The sequence below is a fragment of the Abramis brama genome (assembly GCF_963993115.1).
Source record: "Abramis brama genome assembly, chromosome: 12".
Taxonomy (NCBI): Eukaryota; Metazoa; Chordata; class Actinopteri; order Cypriniformes; family Leuciscidae; genus Abramis; species Abramis brama.
Genome location: NC_139974.1, coordinates 18,247,468 through 18,265,348, shown reverse-complemented (window position 1 = coordinate 18,265,348; position 17,881 = coordinate 18,247,468). Strand labels below are relative to the sequence as shown.

The 17,881-nt window shown below is 43.9% G+C and overlaps 1 protein-coding gene across 2 annotated transcripts in view; it reads right to left on the bottom strand.

Moving 5' to 3' along the window:
* fkbp10a (FKBP prolyl isomerase 10a) overlaps positions 1-17,881 on the bottom strand; it is a 315,758-nt gene that overhangs the window by 49,504 nt on the left and 248,373 nt on the right. For both annotated transcript variants that reach the window (XM_084131485.1, XM_084131484.1), the window contains exon 8: positions 16,819-16,961. In XM_084131485.1, coding sequence (XP_083987611.1) covers positions 16,819-16,961 — 143 coding nt within the window. The remainder of the gene's footprint in view (positions 1-16,818; positions 16,962-17,881) is intronic.

Sequence of the window (17,881 nt, the reverse complement as noted above, 5' to 3'; positions counted from 1 at the left end):
TTATGTGGATGATGGGCTGACCAGTGTGTCAACAGAAGAAGAAGCAAAACAGCTAGTCAGTGAAGCAAGACAGCTTTGTAGCGATGGCAAGCTACACATCCACAAATTTGTTTCTAACAGCCAGGAGGTGCTAGAATCAATCCCCAAAGAAGAGTGTGCTCAAACAGCAATACATCAAGACCAAGCCTTGGGAGAGTACCAAATGGAGAGAGCCCTAGGGGTTAACTGGTGTATTACCTCAGATCAGTTCAGATTCTGAATAGTGGTGAGTGAACAACCGTTCTCTAGAAGAGGAGTGTTATCGACCGTTGCGTCTGTCTATGACCCTCTTGGCTTTGTAGCACCGTTCGTTCTAGTCGGAAAGCAGATGCTTCAGCAAATGTTCCGGGACAAGGTCGGATGAGATGAACCACTGTCAGATGACCTACAGAATCTAGGTGATCTCAAGATAGACAGATGTTACCTTCCAGCAAGTTTTCCAGAAGACCGGAAATATGAGCTCCATCACTTCTCTGATGCTAGCATCACAGGATATGGAGAGTGCAGCTACCTGAGAGTGATCGGGACATCAGGACAAACTCACTGTGCTTTGGTGATGGGCAAAGCCAGAGTGGCTCCTACGAAAGTCACAACCGTTCCAAGACTTAAGCTTTCAGCAGCTGTTGTTGCTGTGCGTACAAGTGATCTGCTCAGAAAGGAGTTGGATATAGCAGAGGTCCAGGAATTCTTCTGGACTGACTCCAAGGTTGTTCTTGGCTACGTCAACAATGATGCAAGAAGATTCCATGTTTTTGTGGCAAACTGCATTCAGCGCATCAAGGACAGTACCAAACCAAGTCAATGGAGATACGTGTCCTCGGAAGAAAATCCAGCTGACCATGCGTCAAGGGGCCTTAAGGCAAAAGAGCTCATTGCTTCTAACTGGTTTAACGGTCCAGATTTTCTTTGGTGTGAAGAGCTTCCCAGTCGAGATAGTAAGGTGGGAGACATTGCAGTTTAAGACCCAGAAGTTCGTAAGGTCTTTGTGCATAAAACATGAATGAGCTAAGGGCTAACGGGATCTGGATACTTGGATGCAGTCATGCGGTGTCGTCCTACATCTACAAGTGTGTCAAGTGTCGAAAGTTCAGAAGGTGTACAGAGGAACAAAGAATGGCAGACTTACCTCGTGAACGTATGGAGACAACGCCCCCCTTTACATATTGTGGGATGGATTGTTTCGGGCCATTCTACGTTAAAGTTGGAAGGAGGGAAGTGAAGCATTATGGCTTGATATTCACTTGTCTGTGTTCTCGTGCTGTGCACATAGAAGTGCTTGATGATATGACGACCGATGGATCAAGAATGCCTCAAGCAATTGGGCTGTGAGTTTGTCATGAACCCTCCGTCTGCTAGCCACATGGGTGGAGCCTGGGAAAGGCAGATCAGGACAATACGAAGTGTGTTGACATCCATTCTAGATCAGGCATCCCAAAGACTTGACAGTTCATCTTTGAGAACTTACCTTTACAAACTAATGACAATTATAAACAGCTGACCTTTAACAGCACATTTGCTGAGTGATCCAGCTGGGCCACAGCCTCTTACGCCCAATCACATTTTGACGATGAAGTCTTCCATAGTCTTGCCACCACCTGGAGACTTTGTGAAAGAAGACCTTTATCTTCGCAAAAGATGGCGTAAAGTTCAGCACTTAGCCAATGAGTCATCCTCAGGGAATGAGGTCAGCAGCACATCCAGCTCCTCTACAAAGGTACCCATTTGTCCTGGGGGGCAATTAATTACTACAATATGTATTTTAACAGGAATTGTAACTGTAATAGCATGAAATTCAAACGAATTGTTATTGCATATTAACAGATATTATTGTTATTTACACATTGACCAAAACTACTGTGTGATGACAAAGGACTTTTTATTTTTTATTATAGATTGTTTTAATCTTACACAGTTGATTAGTGGCCCAACACACAACAAAGGTCATACTTTAGACCTTGTGATTGCAAATGATTCATTTGTGTCTCAGCTGTCTCCTGTTGATATTGGTCTTTCTGACCATTTGGCTATCTTTTTAAATGTGGAACTTCCTCTTCCTTGTACATCATCTTCACGTTCGCCTTTTTCGCTTTTTTCAACAATATTATTGATCTGCCTGCACTGACACCATTATACATGTATGAGAACTGGACTGAGCTGGACGATGACATTGTGGTTTTCTTTAGAGCGGCTATATATATAAATTAACCAAATTAATAACTTTTTAACAACAAAAATTAGCCATAAGTGAACTTCCTTAAGCTGGACTGTGACGCTATTTTCTTCTAGAAACAAACTTTGTTGCATTATTTTCCTTTTATCTCTGTAAAGCTGCTTTGAAACAATCTGTATTGTAAAAAGCGATATATAAATAAAAGTGACTTGACATACTGTTAATTTTCGTAAATGGAAATCCATTAATCTTGCTCAATCTGTTGTTTCCTCTCTTCATGGTCTTTCATCAGCTCCTCTTGAAGACAAGATTTAACAGTTGAATAATGCTCTTGTCTCTAATCTGGACTCTTTCGCTCCCTTAAAGTCACACAATGTCACTTTTGCTCATACTGCCCCTTGGTATAATGACAAACTGCGCTCAAAGAAGGCAGGTTGATATAAAATGGAGCTTAAGTGGCGTGACTCTGGCTTGGATGTATTTGATCAAGTTTGGAAAGACTGCTCGGGGGAATGCAATTGAGTCTACTAGAACTGCTTATTTTTCTCAGACTACTGATAATAATCAAAGTAATCCTAGGCATCTCTTTCAAACTATAAACAGACTCCTCAAAGTTAACATTGGCACCTCTCTGCCTGTTTAAAATCAGTTGTGTAATAATTTTCTTAATTTTTTCAGTTCTAAAATTTACAATGTCCATACCCTAATTCATGCTACAACTGTTTCCTCTTCAACACTCTGCTTGCCTAGTTTCTCTGGCACATCTTTTACTAAATTTTCTCAAATAAACTCTGAGTTGCTTACTAGGGAGGTATCACGAATGAAAGCCACCACTTGCACGCTTGATCCCCTCCCTACAAGCTTATTTAAATCTTTTTTTAACTCTTTGTGTCTGGCTGTTCCCAGCATTATTAATGACTCTTTGTGCACTGGTGTTGTACCAGCAGCATTGAAAACTGCTGCTGTAACACCAGTTCCAAAAAAGCATAATATTGACGAGTTGTGGCTTTACAGCTACACAATCATCATACTGTTAATAATATTTTTGAGCCCCTTCAGTCTGTTTTTTTTTTTTTTTTTGTAAACTCCATAGCACAGAGACAGCTTTGGTCAAGGTCTCCAATGATCTGTTATTAGCTTCAGATTCTAGTTCTCTCTCCATCCTTATCCTTCTTGATCATAGTGTGGCTGTCAATCACAACGTCTAACTCAGCCAAAGTAAAAATGTCTTTGGTGTTTCTGAGACTGTTTTAACCTGGTTTAGATCTTATCTGTCTGATCGCCGCCAGCATGTTTTTATGAGTGGTTTCAGGTCTGGGCTTTGCTCTGTCACTACAGGTGTCCCTCAGGGTTAAATTTTAGGTCCCTTGCTTTTTTTAGCATTTATATATTTCCTCTTGGATTGCTCATAAGATCACTTAGGCTTAATTATCACTTTTATGCAGATTAAACTCAGATTTATATTCACTCTAAGCATGGTCGAAAAGTGGATGTTTATTTTCTCTCATTGTATTTCTGAGATAAAAATATGGATGACCCCAAAACTTTTTGTGTCTTAATAGTGATAAGACAGAGGTCTTGGTTATTGGCTCTCGCCATCAGCTTCGTAAAGCTGGTTCACTAATGTTAAATGTAGATGGCTAAAAAAATGGCTATCTCAGTGACTCTCCCCTCTTCTTCTTCTTCTTCTTCTTCTTCTTCTTCTTGATGTTCATGTTGAAAAGACTAAGAGGTCCGTTTCGACCTCAACGCCGTGGGACCCCACTTTGCCCCGGACCCGGCCTCAACACAACCGCCATGTTGTAACTTTCCTCTCTCATGACAATGACTGAGTCAGGCTAACATGGCATGATCTTAAGTAGTACCGAACCAAGTAAGAAAGACATATTTTTCTGTGACCACGAAAAATATCCTTTCTAAGAGTTGATAGATGATCAATACTGATTGTTTGCTGAATTAACAGGTTAATTGATTGTAATATTAATTAGGTAAAAATTTAGAATAATGGTCCGTCATTAATAAGTAACTATGCAGGAAGTAATGCAGGACTAGGACTATATTTACACTTCAGCTATTACTATTAACTTATATAGAAACAAGCTTAACTAATCAGTAAGTCATATCCAATTTAGGAGATAGTTCCTTATTAGGTGATCAATAATTACTTAATGAGATTAATCTAGACAAATCAAGTCAAGTCACCTTCATTTATATAGCACTTTTAACAATATGGATTGTTTCAAAAGCAGCTTTACAGAGATAATAGGAAATTACCATAACAGATTGTTTAGGCTTTACAACAGCTCTAGGATAAAGTTATTGTCCAGGTAAAGTTAGTTTTGAAATATTGAAATATTGATTCACTTCCATTGCGAAGATCATTAGTTATTAACTTAGTGGCCGCTAACACAACACCATCCACACAAACAGTGCCTGGTGTCTCGAGAACGTACTCCCTGAAATAGGTTAGAAGGTGCAAACAATTATCCGTTATCTCTGCGCAAACCTCAAAACGCAAACCCGTGAAAACGCGCACATGCGCACATGCGCATTTCGTGTTCAGTCCAAAGGTATGCGCATTTGAATATATGTGCACAGGCGTGTAGTCCTTTACAAATCAACCCTCAATAAACTATTTGTCGGGCCTTAAAAATGTATAATACAGAATTTTTTTGTTGCGTCTGCGTAGCCACGTGAACCCGAACTATCCCGACAACATTTTATCTGTACAGAGGTAAAGGGAAGGGAAGGAGGCCTTCACAAGGGATGGCTTGGTTTACACTTCAGGACTGTGTTGTCATCGTGTCCAGGCAAAGGTCCTTCATCAGATCTGGATACGACCTGGATACGGCGGACTGCGGTAAACCTCGGATAAACAGAGAGACTAATATTAGCGTAGACGTCATCCTTCTTATGATGTACAGGTACATCAGGATTTATGGGGAGTGTTCCCGGTTCCGGCTGACCTAATCAGAATTAGCCCCATTAATAACTATTAACTAACTGACAAATTATAAAGAACATTATCGTGTGTCTGAGATGTAATCAGTCATCATTTTAACTTTGAATATAGTCATAAAATACATCACTAATTACTCAAGTGTTACCTAGTCAGAAATGGGCCCTCATTAAATTATGGAATAATTTAAAACAATTTTTTAAAATTGGCCTATTTGTGGAAAAAAATATGTAATATTTGAGTTACATAAAAGCTTTTAATTTGTTTTCTTCCTAATTGTCCTTGAAATAGTGGTCAAGAACCCCCCCACCCCCAACACAAAAATGGTTTGGCCACTGATCAAAATTTGATGTTGTCATTTGATTTGACGTTCAGTACGCTTAAATGTCCGCTCAGCACAAGTCCGGTGCTCAGAAAAGGAAAGAAAAGAGAAGAAGAGAAGAATAAAATAGAGCCCTGGGAGATTTTCTAAACAAATATTTAAAAAAAGGTGGTGACGGTGAAGCTGTAACTAGTAAAGTCAACGTAGAGCAAGGTAAGAAACAACGTTTACGAGACTTGTCAGGGGTTTTCCTGCATTGAATTTTTTTTGGCGCCCGCCAAAGCACATTTTTTGTCCCGCCAAAGCCTTATTTGATCGGTGAGTTATGTAGAATAGAATGACTACTGCGCCTGACAGGGCGATAACGAGCAGAGAGAACCCCAGCCGCGAGCGCGCACTCTCACGTCTTCAAACAACACGAGCGCTGTCTTGCTCTCTCTCCCTCGCGTATATTGACACGATAGTAAAAGGTCGGAAGACCGCAGTTTCACGTGGAGCATTTGGAGATTTTTTCTCTTGAATTACCGCGGGGTGTGAATTGTGCTAAAAAAAAACATTGCCTTATCTTCTCTAAAAAGCATTCTGCCCATTCAGCTGACAAACCACAATTTCAGTAAACGAAAAAACCTATCCAGTGATGATTCTGTGTTGACACAAATATTGTGCGATGTCCTAAACACCCGAGATAATCACACAATGACAGGTCCGATATGCAAACGAATTACTCCTTTGAACCATTCACTTTAATGAACGGTTAAAACAACTGATCTGTCCAACACTGAATTGGTGTATAAAAAAAATTGGTAACACTTTACAATAATGTTTCATTTATTAAAGGTGCTCTAAGCGATGTCACGCGTTTTTTAGGCCAAAACATTTTTTGTCACATACAGCAAACCAGGGTTCGAATTACAAAGTGGCTTTCGGGGGAGCCCTATTTTCCGATCCTCCCTGACTGACTTTAACGCTTTTGGTGCATGTTCGGGCATTTAAAACAATAGGTTTACAGTAAACCTATTGTTTACTTAGTAAACCGTTTACTTCAAAACGCAAGCGTCAGTCAGTGTTGTCAGTGTTAGGGCAAACAGCTCTGTCCACGGTTCTGAATCAACAGCGCTTAGGCCTACATCATGCAAATCATGATAAAAACAGAATAACTCACATAACAATCATAAAAAAAAATACATCAATATTAAATAGGATTAGGGCCAATCCTCACAAACGCACAGATCAAGTAAGTAATTCCATGATTCTTACCTTAAATCAGAAGTGACCACAGAGGCCTGGGGTCTTCTGTCTTTGCTTTCCGTCCTGTAACCCAGGATGTTGAGGGTCGGTGACCGGCTTTAATCCAAGATGATACAAAAGGCAGAGGGTCAAATTGCTCCAAAGGGGGTCCATTCAGATCCACGAAGAGAAGCGAGGAGAGGCTTTGTTCACGCAACTTGTTGCGATACTTGCTGTCAGTAGAATTCACGGCAGAAAATCCCCTCTCACACTCAGCTGAGGACGGCAAGTAGGTCAGACTTGCTGTTTGAAGTTTGACAGGCGTTTTCCCTGGTGCTCTGTTTTGCAATTTAAAGTCCCGGAACTCCTCGACAGCCTCTCGGGCCGGTTCTCCCAGTGTTTTTGCCAATGCTCGAACTTCAGTTTCCCCATATTGTCACGATTCATGGATTCATTGACTCGCCCTCGCTATGTGAGTGTGTGTTGTATGAATGGGCGCGGCTCATCAGCACGGCTCGTTATCGCTGATGAGCTGATCAGCGCCAGCTGTTCTGAATGAGAATGTCCTATATATTGTTTGTCACCTCGTCTTGTCTTTGTCAGATGGTTGTGGAGGTTCACGGGCTCTGCTCACGGTCTTTTCTCCTAGCTTTAGTTCCTGTGTTCCTGTGTTCCTGGTCAGTTCCTGTTCTGAGGATCGGACGCGAGTTCCTGTGTTCCTGTTCAGTGATTCATCTGCCTGTTATGAGAATCGTTTGCGGATCGTCCGTTTGCTGTCTGCCCACTGAGTCCTGTGTTGCCGAGCCTGTTATTCTGCTATTCTGTCTTCTGAACCTGCACTACCGCTATACTTTTGTGTTAATAAACACCAGTATTCACTTGCTATTGAATCCTTGACTGTTCCTTTCGAGCCATGACAGAACCATCTGACCAGACCATGGATTCAGCGAGTGCAGTCAGTTTTGAGCAGATGTTTGTCGGTAACCACGCCCGCATGGATCGTCAGGATGAACAGATCGGTGCCTCGGGTCGGGCAATACAGGCTCTGGTAACGCAGGTGTCCGAGCTCACCTCTCAATTACAACATCTGAGAGGTCCCACTGCGCCAGCACCGCCCCCGCCTGTTCCCCCAGGAAATCCCAACATCAACCGACCGGAGCCGCGCATCCCCACCCCCGAGAGGTATTCAGGAGAACCTAATATGTGTCGAACCTTTTTAACTAAATGTTCGATTTACTTCTCTCTTCAGCCTGTGACGTTTTCCTCCGAGGAGAGTAAAGTGGCACTTGTCATGACGCTGTTGTCTGGATGCGCGGCTCTGTGGGGAACAGCGGTGTGGCAAAATCAACACAGCTGCTGCTCCTCGTTCCAAGCACTCGAGCAGGAGATGAGGCGCGTGTTCGACCGCGGGGTCGTCGGACGCGAGGCGGCCCACCAACTTGCATATCTCCGTCAGAACAACAACTCTGTTTCCGACTATTCCATCCAGTTCCGGACGTTGGCCGCCGAGTGCAAATGGAACGAGGAGGCGCAGTGGGACATGTTCCTGCATGGGTTGGCTGACCGTGTTCAGAAGGAGATTTACACGCTGGATCTACCCAAGACTCTTGATTAACTGGTTGAACTGGCACTACGGGTCGATGCACGTCTACAACAGAGAGAGACTCGACCGTATCCGACCCCAGTGGGGGATTTCACGGAGTTTCCCGGTCCCAGAGGAGTGAACACGGTCAGTCCCTCGAACGATCCTGAACCCATGCAGGTAGGTCGAGCTCGGCTCTCCTGGGAGGAGAGAGAACATCGTCGTTCGAGAGGTCTGTGTCTCTACTGTGGAGAGGCCGGCCACTTCATCTCCACATGCCCTTTAAAAGGCCAAGCCCGGCGGTAGGACGGAGGCTACTGTCGGGCGGGATATCCATGACCAGACCCTCGAACGCCACCTTCCTCCCGGTGAGACTCCAGTGGGCAGACCGCTCCTTCAACGGCCAGGCGCTGGTGGACTCGGGTGCGGAGGGCAATCTTACAGACTTTTCTTTGGCGCACAAGCTTCACATCCCCATCACGGCCCTGGAACACACCATCACGATCCACGCACTAAATGGACAGGAACTCCCTGGGATTACTCACGTCACTGGTCTCATCACACTCATCACCTCGGGTAACCACTCTGAGAGGGTCTCACTCTACCTCACCCAGTCACCTCACGCTCCCATTGTCCTGGGTCATCCGTGGTTGGCTAAACACAGACCCAGGATAGAGTGGGGTCCGGTTGGAGTGATCTATGTTATGCCTCATGTCTTTCGTCTGCTGTTCCGTCTGTTTCTTGTTCTGTGTTGCAGGAGGAGCCAGTGAATCTGTCTAACGTGCCATCGGAGTACCTCGACCTGAAGGAAGTGTTCAGTAAGTCCCGGGCTGCTTCTCTTCCTCCGCATCGTCCCTATGACTGTGCTATAGATTTACTTCCAGGTACGTCTCCACCTAAGGGCAAGTTATATTCGCTTTCTGCTCCAGAAAGGGAGGCTATGGAGAAATATATTTCTGATTCTCTAGCAACGGGGTTCATCCGTCCTTCCTCTTCTCCAGCGGGGGCGGGATTCTTTTTTGTGGGGAAGAAGGATGGTTCTCTGCGACCTTGTATTGATTACCGGGGGTTGAACAGCATCACGGTAAAGAATACTTATCCTTTGCCGTTGATGTCTTCAGCTTTCGAGAGGTTGCAGGGAGCATCAGTCTTCACAAAATTGGATTTACGTAATGCATATCATTTGGTTCGCATCAGGAAGGGGGATGAGTGGAAGACTGCGTTCAACACCCCCAGGGGGCACTTTGAATATTTGGTTATGCCGTTTGGCCTTTCCAACTCCCCAGCGGTCTTCCAGGCACTTGTCAATGACGTGTTGAGAGACATGGTAGATCAGTTCATATATGTTTACCTGGATGACATATTGATTTTTTCTTCGTCTCTCCAGGAGCACGTTCAACACGTCAGACGAGTGCTCCAAAGGTTACTAGAGAATGGGCTTTTTGTCAAGGCGGAGAAATGCGATTTTCATGCACAGTCTGTTCCTTTCCTAGGGTACATCGTTTCGTCTGAGGGAATACGGATGGACCCTGAGAAGGTTAAGGCTGTGGTGGAGTGGCCAAGTCCAGATTCCCGTAAGGCCCTACAGAGGTTTCTGGGGTTCGCCAACTTCTACCAGCGTTTTATTCGCAACTTCAGCCAACTAGCCGCGCCTCTGACTGCCTTGACCTCCCCCAGAACGGCGTTCAGGTGGTCAGACACAGCTGAGGCTGTGTTTGCTAAACTGAAAGGCCGCTTCGTTTCAGCCCCCATCCTTATTGCCCCTGATCCATCACGTCAGTTCGTGGTGGAGGTCGATGCGTCAGAGGTGGGGGTAGGAGCAGTGCTGTCCCAGCGTTCTCCCACAGACGACAAGATGCATCCCTGCGCGTTTTTGTCCCAGCGCTTATCGCCTGCTGAACGTAACTACGACATTGGTAACAGAGAGCTGTTGGCAGTAAAGTTAGCGTTGGAAGAATGGCGTCATTGGTTAGAAGGGTCGGGGGTACCTTTTATCGTCTGGACCGATCACAAGAACCTGGAATATATCAGAACCGCCAAAAGATTGAACTCCAGGCAGGCTCGGTGGGCACTTTTTTTCGGTCGTTTAGATTTTTCTCTCTCGTACCGCCCGGGTTCCAAGAACATCAAACCCGAGTCGAAGGTCAAGTCGGCCTTAGAAGGGGTAACGCCTCCGCCCGGTTGCCCACCGAATCGTTTGTTTGTGCCGGAGGGATTACGGTCCGACGTTATTCAGTGGGGTCATTGTTCCAACGTGGCTTGCCATCCAGGAGTTAATCACACTAGTTTTTTAGTCAAGCAACGATTCTGGTGGCCACTGATGGCTCGTGACATTCACAGTTTTGTTTTGGCTTGCTCGGTTTGTGCCACTGGTAAGACTTCCAATCGACCCCCAGATGGGTTACTCCAACCGCTGCCTGTCCCTTCGAGACCCTGGTCCCACATAGCGCTAGATTTTATCACCGCCCTCCCACCCTCTCAGGGCAATACGGTCGTTTTGACCGTGGTGGACCGGTTCTCGAAGGCGGCTCATTTTATTCCCTTGCCCAAATTACCCTCAACCAAGGAGACAGCGTTGACCGTTGTTGATCACGTCTTTCGCTTACATGGCCTCCCGATAGATGTGGTTTCTGACAGAGGACCCCAGTTTGTGTCCAAATTTTGGCGAGAGTTTTGTAAGTTACTGGGAGCGACTGTCAGTCTGTCCTCAGGGTTTCACCCCCAGAGCAATGGTCAAACCGAGAGAGCCAACCAAGATTTGGAAAGGGTGTTACGATGTTTGGTCTCCAAGAATCCTTCCTCCTGGAGTCAGCAACTTTCAATGGTGGAGTACGCACACAATACGTTGCCAGTGCAGTCCATGGGCCTATCTCCGTTTGAATGTAGTGTAGGTTACCAGCCACCAATTTTTCCCAGTCTGGAATCTGAAGTCGCGGTCCCCTCCGCTCACGCCTTCGTCCAGAGGTGTCACCGCACATGGACTAGAGCCCGTGAGACTCTACTCCAGGTAGGGGCGCGCACCAAGGCTAAAGCCGATTGCCACCGGTCTAAGCCTCCCGTATACGTCGTTGGTCAAAAGGTGTGGCTTTCAACCAGGAACATTCCTCTCCGCTCCGTTTCTAGTAAACTTGCTCCCAAATTCATTGGCCCGTTTACTGTCACCAAAATCATTAGTCCGGTGGCAGTCCGCCTCAACCTTCCTCCAGCGTACAGGAGAATTCATCCCGTCTTTCATGTGTCTAAAATAAAGCCCGTTTTTCGTTCTCACATTAATCCGCCGGCCCCGGTTCCCCCCCCGCCGCGACTCGTAGATGGGGAACCTACATATTCGGTTAATCGTATACTGGACTCAAGACGGAGGGGACGCGGTTTCCAGTACTTGGTGGACTGGGAAGGTTACGTCCGGAGGAGAGAAGTCGGGTTCCTGCTAGGGACATCCTGGATCACTCCCTTATCGATGATTACAATCGACAGGTAAGGGTGTCTGGGAACGCCAGGCGGCGTTCCTAGGAGGGGGGGGGGGGGGGTACTGTCACGATTCATGGATTCATTGACTCGCCCTCGCTATGTGAGTGCGTGTTGTATGAATGGGCGCGGCTCATCAGCACGGCTCGTTATCGCTGATGAGCTGATCAGCGCCAGCTGTTCTGAATGAGAATGTCCTATATATTGTTTGTCACCTCGTCTTGTCTTTGTCAGATGGTTGTGGAGGTTCACGGGCTCTGCTCACGGTCTTTTCTCCTCGCTCCAGTTCCTGTGTTCCTGGTCAGTGATTCATCCTCCTGTTATGAGAATCGTTTGCGGATCGTCCGTTTGCTGTCTGCCCACTGAGTCCTGCGTTGCCGAGCCTGTTATTCTGCTATTCTGTCTTCTGAACCTGCACTACCGCTATACTTTTGTGTTAATAAACACCAGTATTCACTTGCTATTGAATCCTTGACTGTTCCTTTCGAGCCATGACACATATAGGATACGGCGCTATGTTGCTGTGGCCAAAAGCGTTTATCCAGCGGTTTCAGCATCTGGACAAGGTCCGGTTCGGGCAGTCTCTTCTTTAGGCTGTTGATAATAGACTGATTGAACTGAAGACGGTTTATCTTCGGCCTGCTCTCTGAAAGCTCAACATCTTTGAACAGGCCAGTCGATATGCGTTGTTTGGCTTTTTGTGTGGATTTTCCTCCACTTGCTTTCATGGCTGTCAAGACGTCAATGGTCTGCTGAATGTGGCAACTTGCATCAACTAAAGATGTTTGTTTGCGTTGCAGTTTTAGCGACAGATTTTGTAGTTCTCGCAGGACATCCTTCATACATGCCAAATCAGCCAAAAAACCTGTGCTTGTAAGGAGTTTGTGCCGGCCCCTGAATTTCTGCCTCTCTGTGTCGCAGCGAGATGTGTCTTCCATGGCTGTTCTGAATTGGTGCGCCAGTGCAGGATAATCGTTCCATACTGCCTTCACAGTGCGAAAACTACTAGCCACCCAACGAATTGTAAAGATTTGACCTATTTTTAGGATTTGCATGTTCAAACCTGTAGCTGCCTCCTGGAGCAAACGGGCGTTTTTTGATGACTGGTTATAGAGGGCGTAAAGTTTTGAGATAAAAAACTCAAATTGGTTACATCCAGCTACTTCCTTAAGTGAGTCTTTGACAGCTAACTCAAGTCGGTGAGCTAGACAGTGTATTGACTGAACTTTGGGGAAATCTTGTTTGAGTTTAGTGACGAGTCCGCCGACTCTGCCCGTCAGTACCGCTGCTCCATCCGTTGCAATGCAGATGAGATTTTTTCCCAGAAACTCATCATCCAGTCCCGCTTGTCTCAAGCTTTTCCTCAAACTTTTGTATATCGATTCGGCATCCGTGCCTTCTGAAAGCTCAACGATATCTAAAAAAACATTATCCACTTCCCCCGTTCCTGTCATGTCACACCGCACATAAATGATCATATAAGCCAGGCCATGAACTGTGCTCTCATCTATCGTGATACTGATTCGTGATCCCAGTTCTTTTACTTTTGAAACAAATTTAGCTCTCATTTCACTGGCGATATGTCAGATTATTTCAGCACAAGCATGCTCTGATTTGTGCACATTTCCCACGTTTGCACCATTAAGTTTTTGAAGGGACATTACAGCAGGGAGCTTTCTGTAGGCCATTTTTTCCTTGGCCACCATATAAGCAGATCTGAAAGACGTAGCTGTTTCTTGCATTAAATTAGCATTTACTTCAAGCACCTTGTTTGGGAGCACATCCTTTTCCTTCATCTCCGAAATCTCAACCGCTCTTTTGTGTGCCAAACTGTCCCGATGCTTGTAAATCTTTTTCCGCAGGTTATTCTGTGACTCGCTGCTGACCTCTCCATTCATCCATTCCTCTGACAGATGTACTCCCGTTGCTCTTTCGGCGAGCAACAGGCTTTTTGCCTCCATGCATACTGTACATCCTAACTTCTGATTTTTGGAGTAGAGCCATGTATTCCTGATTCTCCACTCACTCCATTGCTTTGTTGTCCAGTTGAAAGGTGTTGCATGATCGCCTGGTCCGCTGCAGGTCGCAGCGGTGGTTTCTGGCGCCCAAGTCTCGCTATCCTCGGTGCTGGTGCTGTCACTAGCAGCATTGCATTTATTAGTGGAGACAGATGTTCGGAAATAGAAAAAAAACCAAAACAAAATAGATGTTCGGAAATAGTAATGTAATGAGCGAATAAACACACAACATTGACACATTTTTAATATCATCATTTATTTCAGGAACCTTAATGTACAGAAAATCAAAATCTATATGTGACACAAAAAATGGACAGTGTTTTAGAGCTCCCCCTAAATGTCTCAAAGTAGGCTTTCAGGGGAGCCCAGGTCATTTTCAGGGGAGCCGAGCTCCCCTTAGCTCCCCCGTAATTCGAACCCTGCAGCAAACATCTCCTCACCATCCGCTAGCTGCCTGTCCCCTGAACACACTGTGAAAAAAACGCGGTGTCTGTAGACAGCTCAGGCTTCACAAACCGCAAGAAAAACAAACTGGGCTAACCTGCACCACGAAACATAACAAACTGCTCCAGCCAATAACCGACAAGAAGGATCTGGGGTGGGGTTTGGGGGGTTAGTGCGCGGATGAGGAGGAGGGAGGGTCCAGCTAGCCTCCATTTTGTTTGACAATACTTCAAACGTCAACAAGAAGTGACGTCACCCAACACTTAGAGCACCTTTAAACTATAGTTAACTACATTAGTTAACATACTATTAATAAACTGCATTTCTACAGCATTGTTAATATTACTTTTAATATTTAGGCTATTAATAGCCTACATTATTGAAATCAAAAGTTGTATTTGTTAACATAGTTAATGCAGAGGAGAGGAAGAGCAAGGGAAAAGGAGAGATCTGGGCGCAGGGGGGCCCATCTAAGATTATCTCGTCCCGGGCCCAGGCAAGACTGTCAGCTGGCCTGCTTTCCGACAAGGCCACACATGTCTTCTCCAGAACAAGTAGACTCTTGTTACATTAGTGTTGGTTTTAAGTGAGGTAATCTTGTGACTATGGTCAGAGACAGTGGATTGAATCAGATATATCTTAACTTCCACTGATGAAATGGCAGCTTTAAAAGAGTCTATTAGCGAAACCGGTGGCCATTAAGTGAACTGCATTCATCAACTTATTGCACTTGATGTACAAGAGACTGATCGTGATTGAAGGCCCCGATATAAGGCAAAGTTTGGTTTATTTCTTCACTTAAAAACCATATTAAGTTCAGTGCCATTGTCTCCTAAAGCATCAGGTTTAGGATCCTTCTTATGTTGCTTCGACTATTTAGAAGTCATGGCAAAGACATAAAAATGCTCTGATATATTTCTGATCAAATTAGAATAAAATAAAAATGTAGGGTAGTCTGAAAATAAACAAATATTACACTTAAGGGGAGCAATTGACACACGTCTAACTCCATTTGCAAGTAAACTTTTTTAAATGTATTTATTTACTTAGCATCAAATACACAATATCAGCAAATTATAGCATGAAAAAAGTGAAAGAGAGAGAAAAAAAGATAAGATAATTTTTATAATTAAAAATGATTGCACAACAGCCCAGGAGGTGGTGACATGCATAACTCACCAATCGCCATTAAACAGAAGAAGAAGAAAAAATGAAGTATGGCATGTTTCTTAATAGCGTCTGTTTCCATGATGACTGTGAAATCAGTGATCCATTGACAATTGTCTTTATGTACTCACCATGCACGCAACGATTCAGCTATGTCTATTAAACCTTTGACAAGTACGATCACAGTGGAACATTCAAATCTGCATTGGCGCTGCTGTTGACCCAGAGAGAGCAGTTACGTATGTACAAGTATGAAACAGCTTAACAAACAATCTTTTCAACCACACAGTATCATTATTTCTGTGTTAGAATAATTTTAATTATCACAGTAGTTCTGGGATATAAGTTTATAGTTCGGATATAAACACTGAAGCACACCAGTTAGCGAACAGACTCCACTTTCGAGAGGGGGCTCTAGCCTGAGTGATGGTGTCAATCACCACTGGTGATAGCCTACTCAAGTCTTCCACATCCCGTCCACAGGCCAGACGTGGAGATGCCAGAGGCGTAGGTGCGGGTGAGCTTGCACAACACCTGTGCAAGCAGGCTTTCTGGGGTAAAGGCATATTTACGTAGACCCCGAGGCTAGCTGTTTGCCAGTGCGTCCATGCTTAAGGTGGGCCTTGATCAGGGAATACCACAGAGGACAATGGGAGGATTCCTGGAAAGCGAACAGATCTATCTGTGCTTCGCAGAATTGACTCCAGATCAGCTGGACCCCCTGGGGGTGGAGTCTCCACACACCTTGAAGCGTCATTCGCCGTGACAGTGCGTCCACTGCGCGATTGAGCTTTCCTGGGATGTGACTGGACCGATTCCAGAGGAGGAGATGATGGGCGAGTCGCGACATTAATGTAAGCCGCCCTGGTAGTTTATGTATGCAACCATCGCTGTGTTGTTTGTCCGGACCAACACGTGCCTGTCTCAGCCGAAATCCCCACAGGGCAGAAATACTGTCAGCAAATGGGGCAGTTGTAGCCTAATGGTTAGAGAGTTGTACTTGTAACCCAAACATTGCAGGTTTGAGTCTCAGTACCGGAATATAACCTGAATATTCCGTTTTTAAATGGAATTTGATGGGAATGTCAATAGTCAATATTTTTCTTGACCCTTGTTTTACTGAGCTTGCAATGCATTCTGTGTTTGGGATTCTAAGTAAAGGATATAAATGTAACGCTTCCTTGAACACTTCCTGCAATAAATATATATTTCCGAAAGTAGCATATTTTTGGTGATAACCTTTTGGAACAGCGTTCGGAAACCTAGTAAAGAGATTCACTATGTCTCACTATGTTTGTGGTGCAATTACATTGAAACATCACTTTGCACAATCTGCATTGAATTTATTTTAAAAATATAATTATATTATAATATTTATATTATATATTTATTATAATTATTTATTTTAATAGTATGGTTACTGACCTCCATTGGTGCCATGTGCGAGGTGGGGTGGCACAGTGATCTCTCTCCTCTCTAACACACACATGCCCTGCAAACCTTCATCCAGACCAGAGATCAACTTGCCTTGACCTAACGTGACACGCGGGGGTTCTGGGTAGTCATCTCTGCAGACAATTCATTAATAATGCTAACAACATTTCTAAAATAATAATAATAATAATAACTGTACACAACAATAACAACAACACAGTAAAACTCAAAAACAGGTAACACATTCAACTTGAATTATAAACAGACTTTCACTAATCCACAGAAAATACTTTGCAGTTTTCCCGAGATTTAGATTTAGAGTTATATAAATATGAATAAATATAAATATGAATTATCAGGTTGATCATTCAGCCGTGGCCAAAAGTATTGGTAATGACATACATTCTAGGTAATTGTGCAGATCAGATGCATTTTAAATAATTACAGAAAGTTTCATTGGCCAACATAAGTTAACTTTACAACAAAATCCCAAAATTAACTGTTTATTGGCCCTGGCACAAAATGACCAACTAACATAATTTCACTAATCATATCACCAACACATGGGAAAGTGTGAACAAGTACTAGTCAGGTGAAATTAGAGGCAACCACTTCATTTTAATCATGATCCAAACAAAGATGCTACACACATGTAACATGAGCAATTATTTTTTAATTAAAAATAATAATAATAATAATAATAATAATAATACATTTTATTTATATTGCGCTTTTCTCAAACCCAAAGTGCTACAACAATAATAATGAAAACAGTAAAAAAGATTTGAAAAACAAGATTACAAAGAATACAAACAAACAAGCCCAAAAAAAAAAGAAGTCTTTAGTATAGAAGCAGAATGGTCTCAATAATATCGGATGCAAAAGACAATGTACACATGCATAGCCAATTTCACATGCATGAAACCTAATTCACGTGCACAAAAAACAATTCACATGCATGAAAAAAATGTTTTGTTTCCACTTGCAAATCACTTTTCACAGGCTTGCAATGCTTTTGTGAATTTCTGAATATATTGCAGTTTTTTTGACGTAT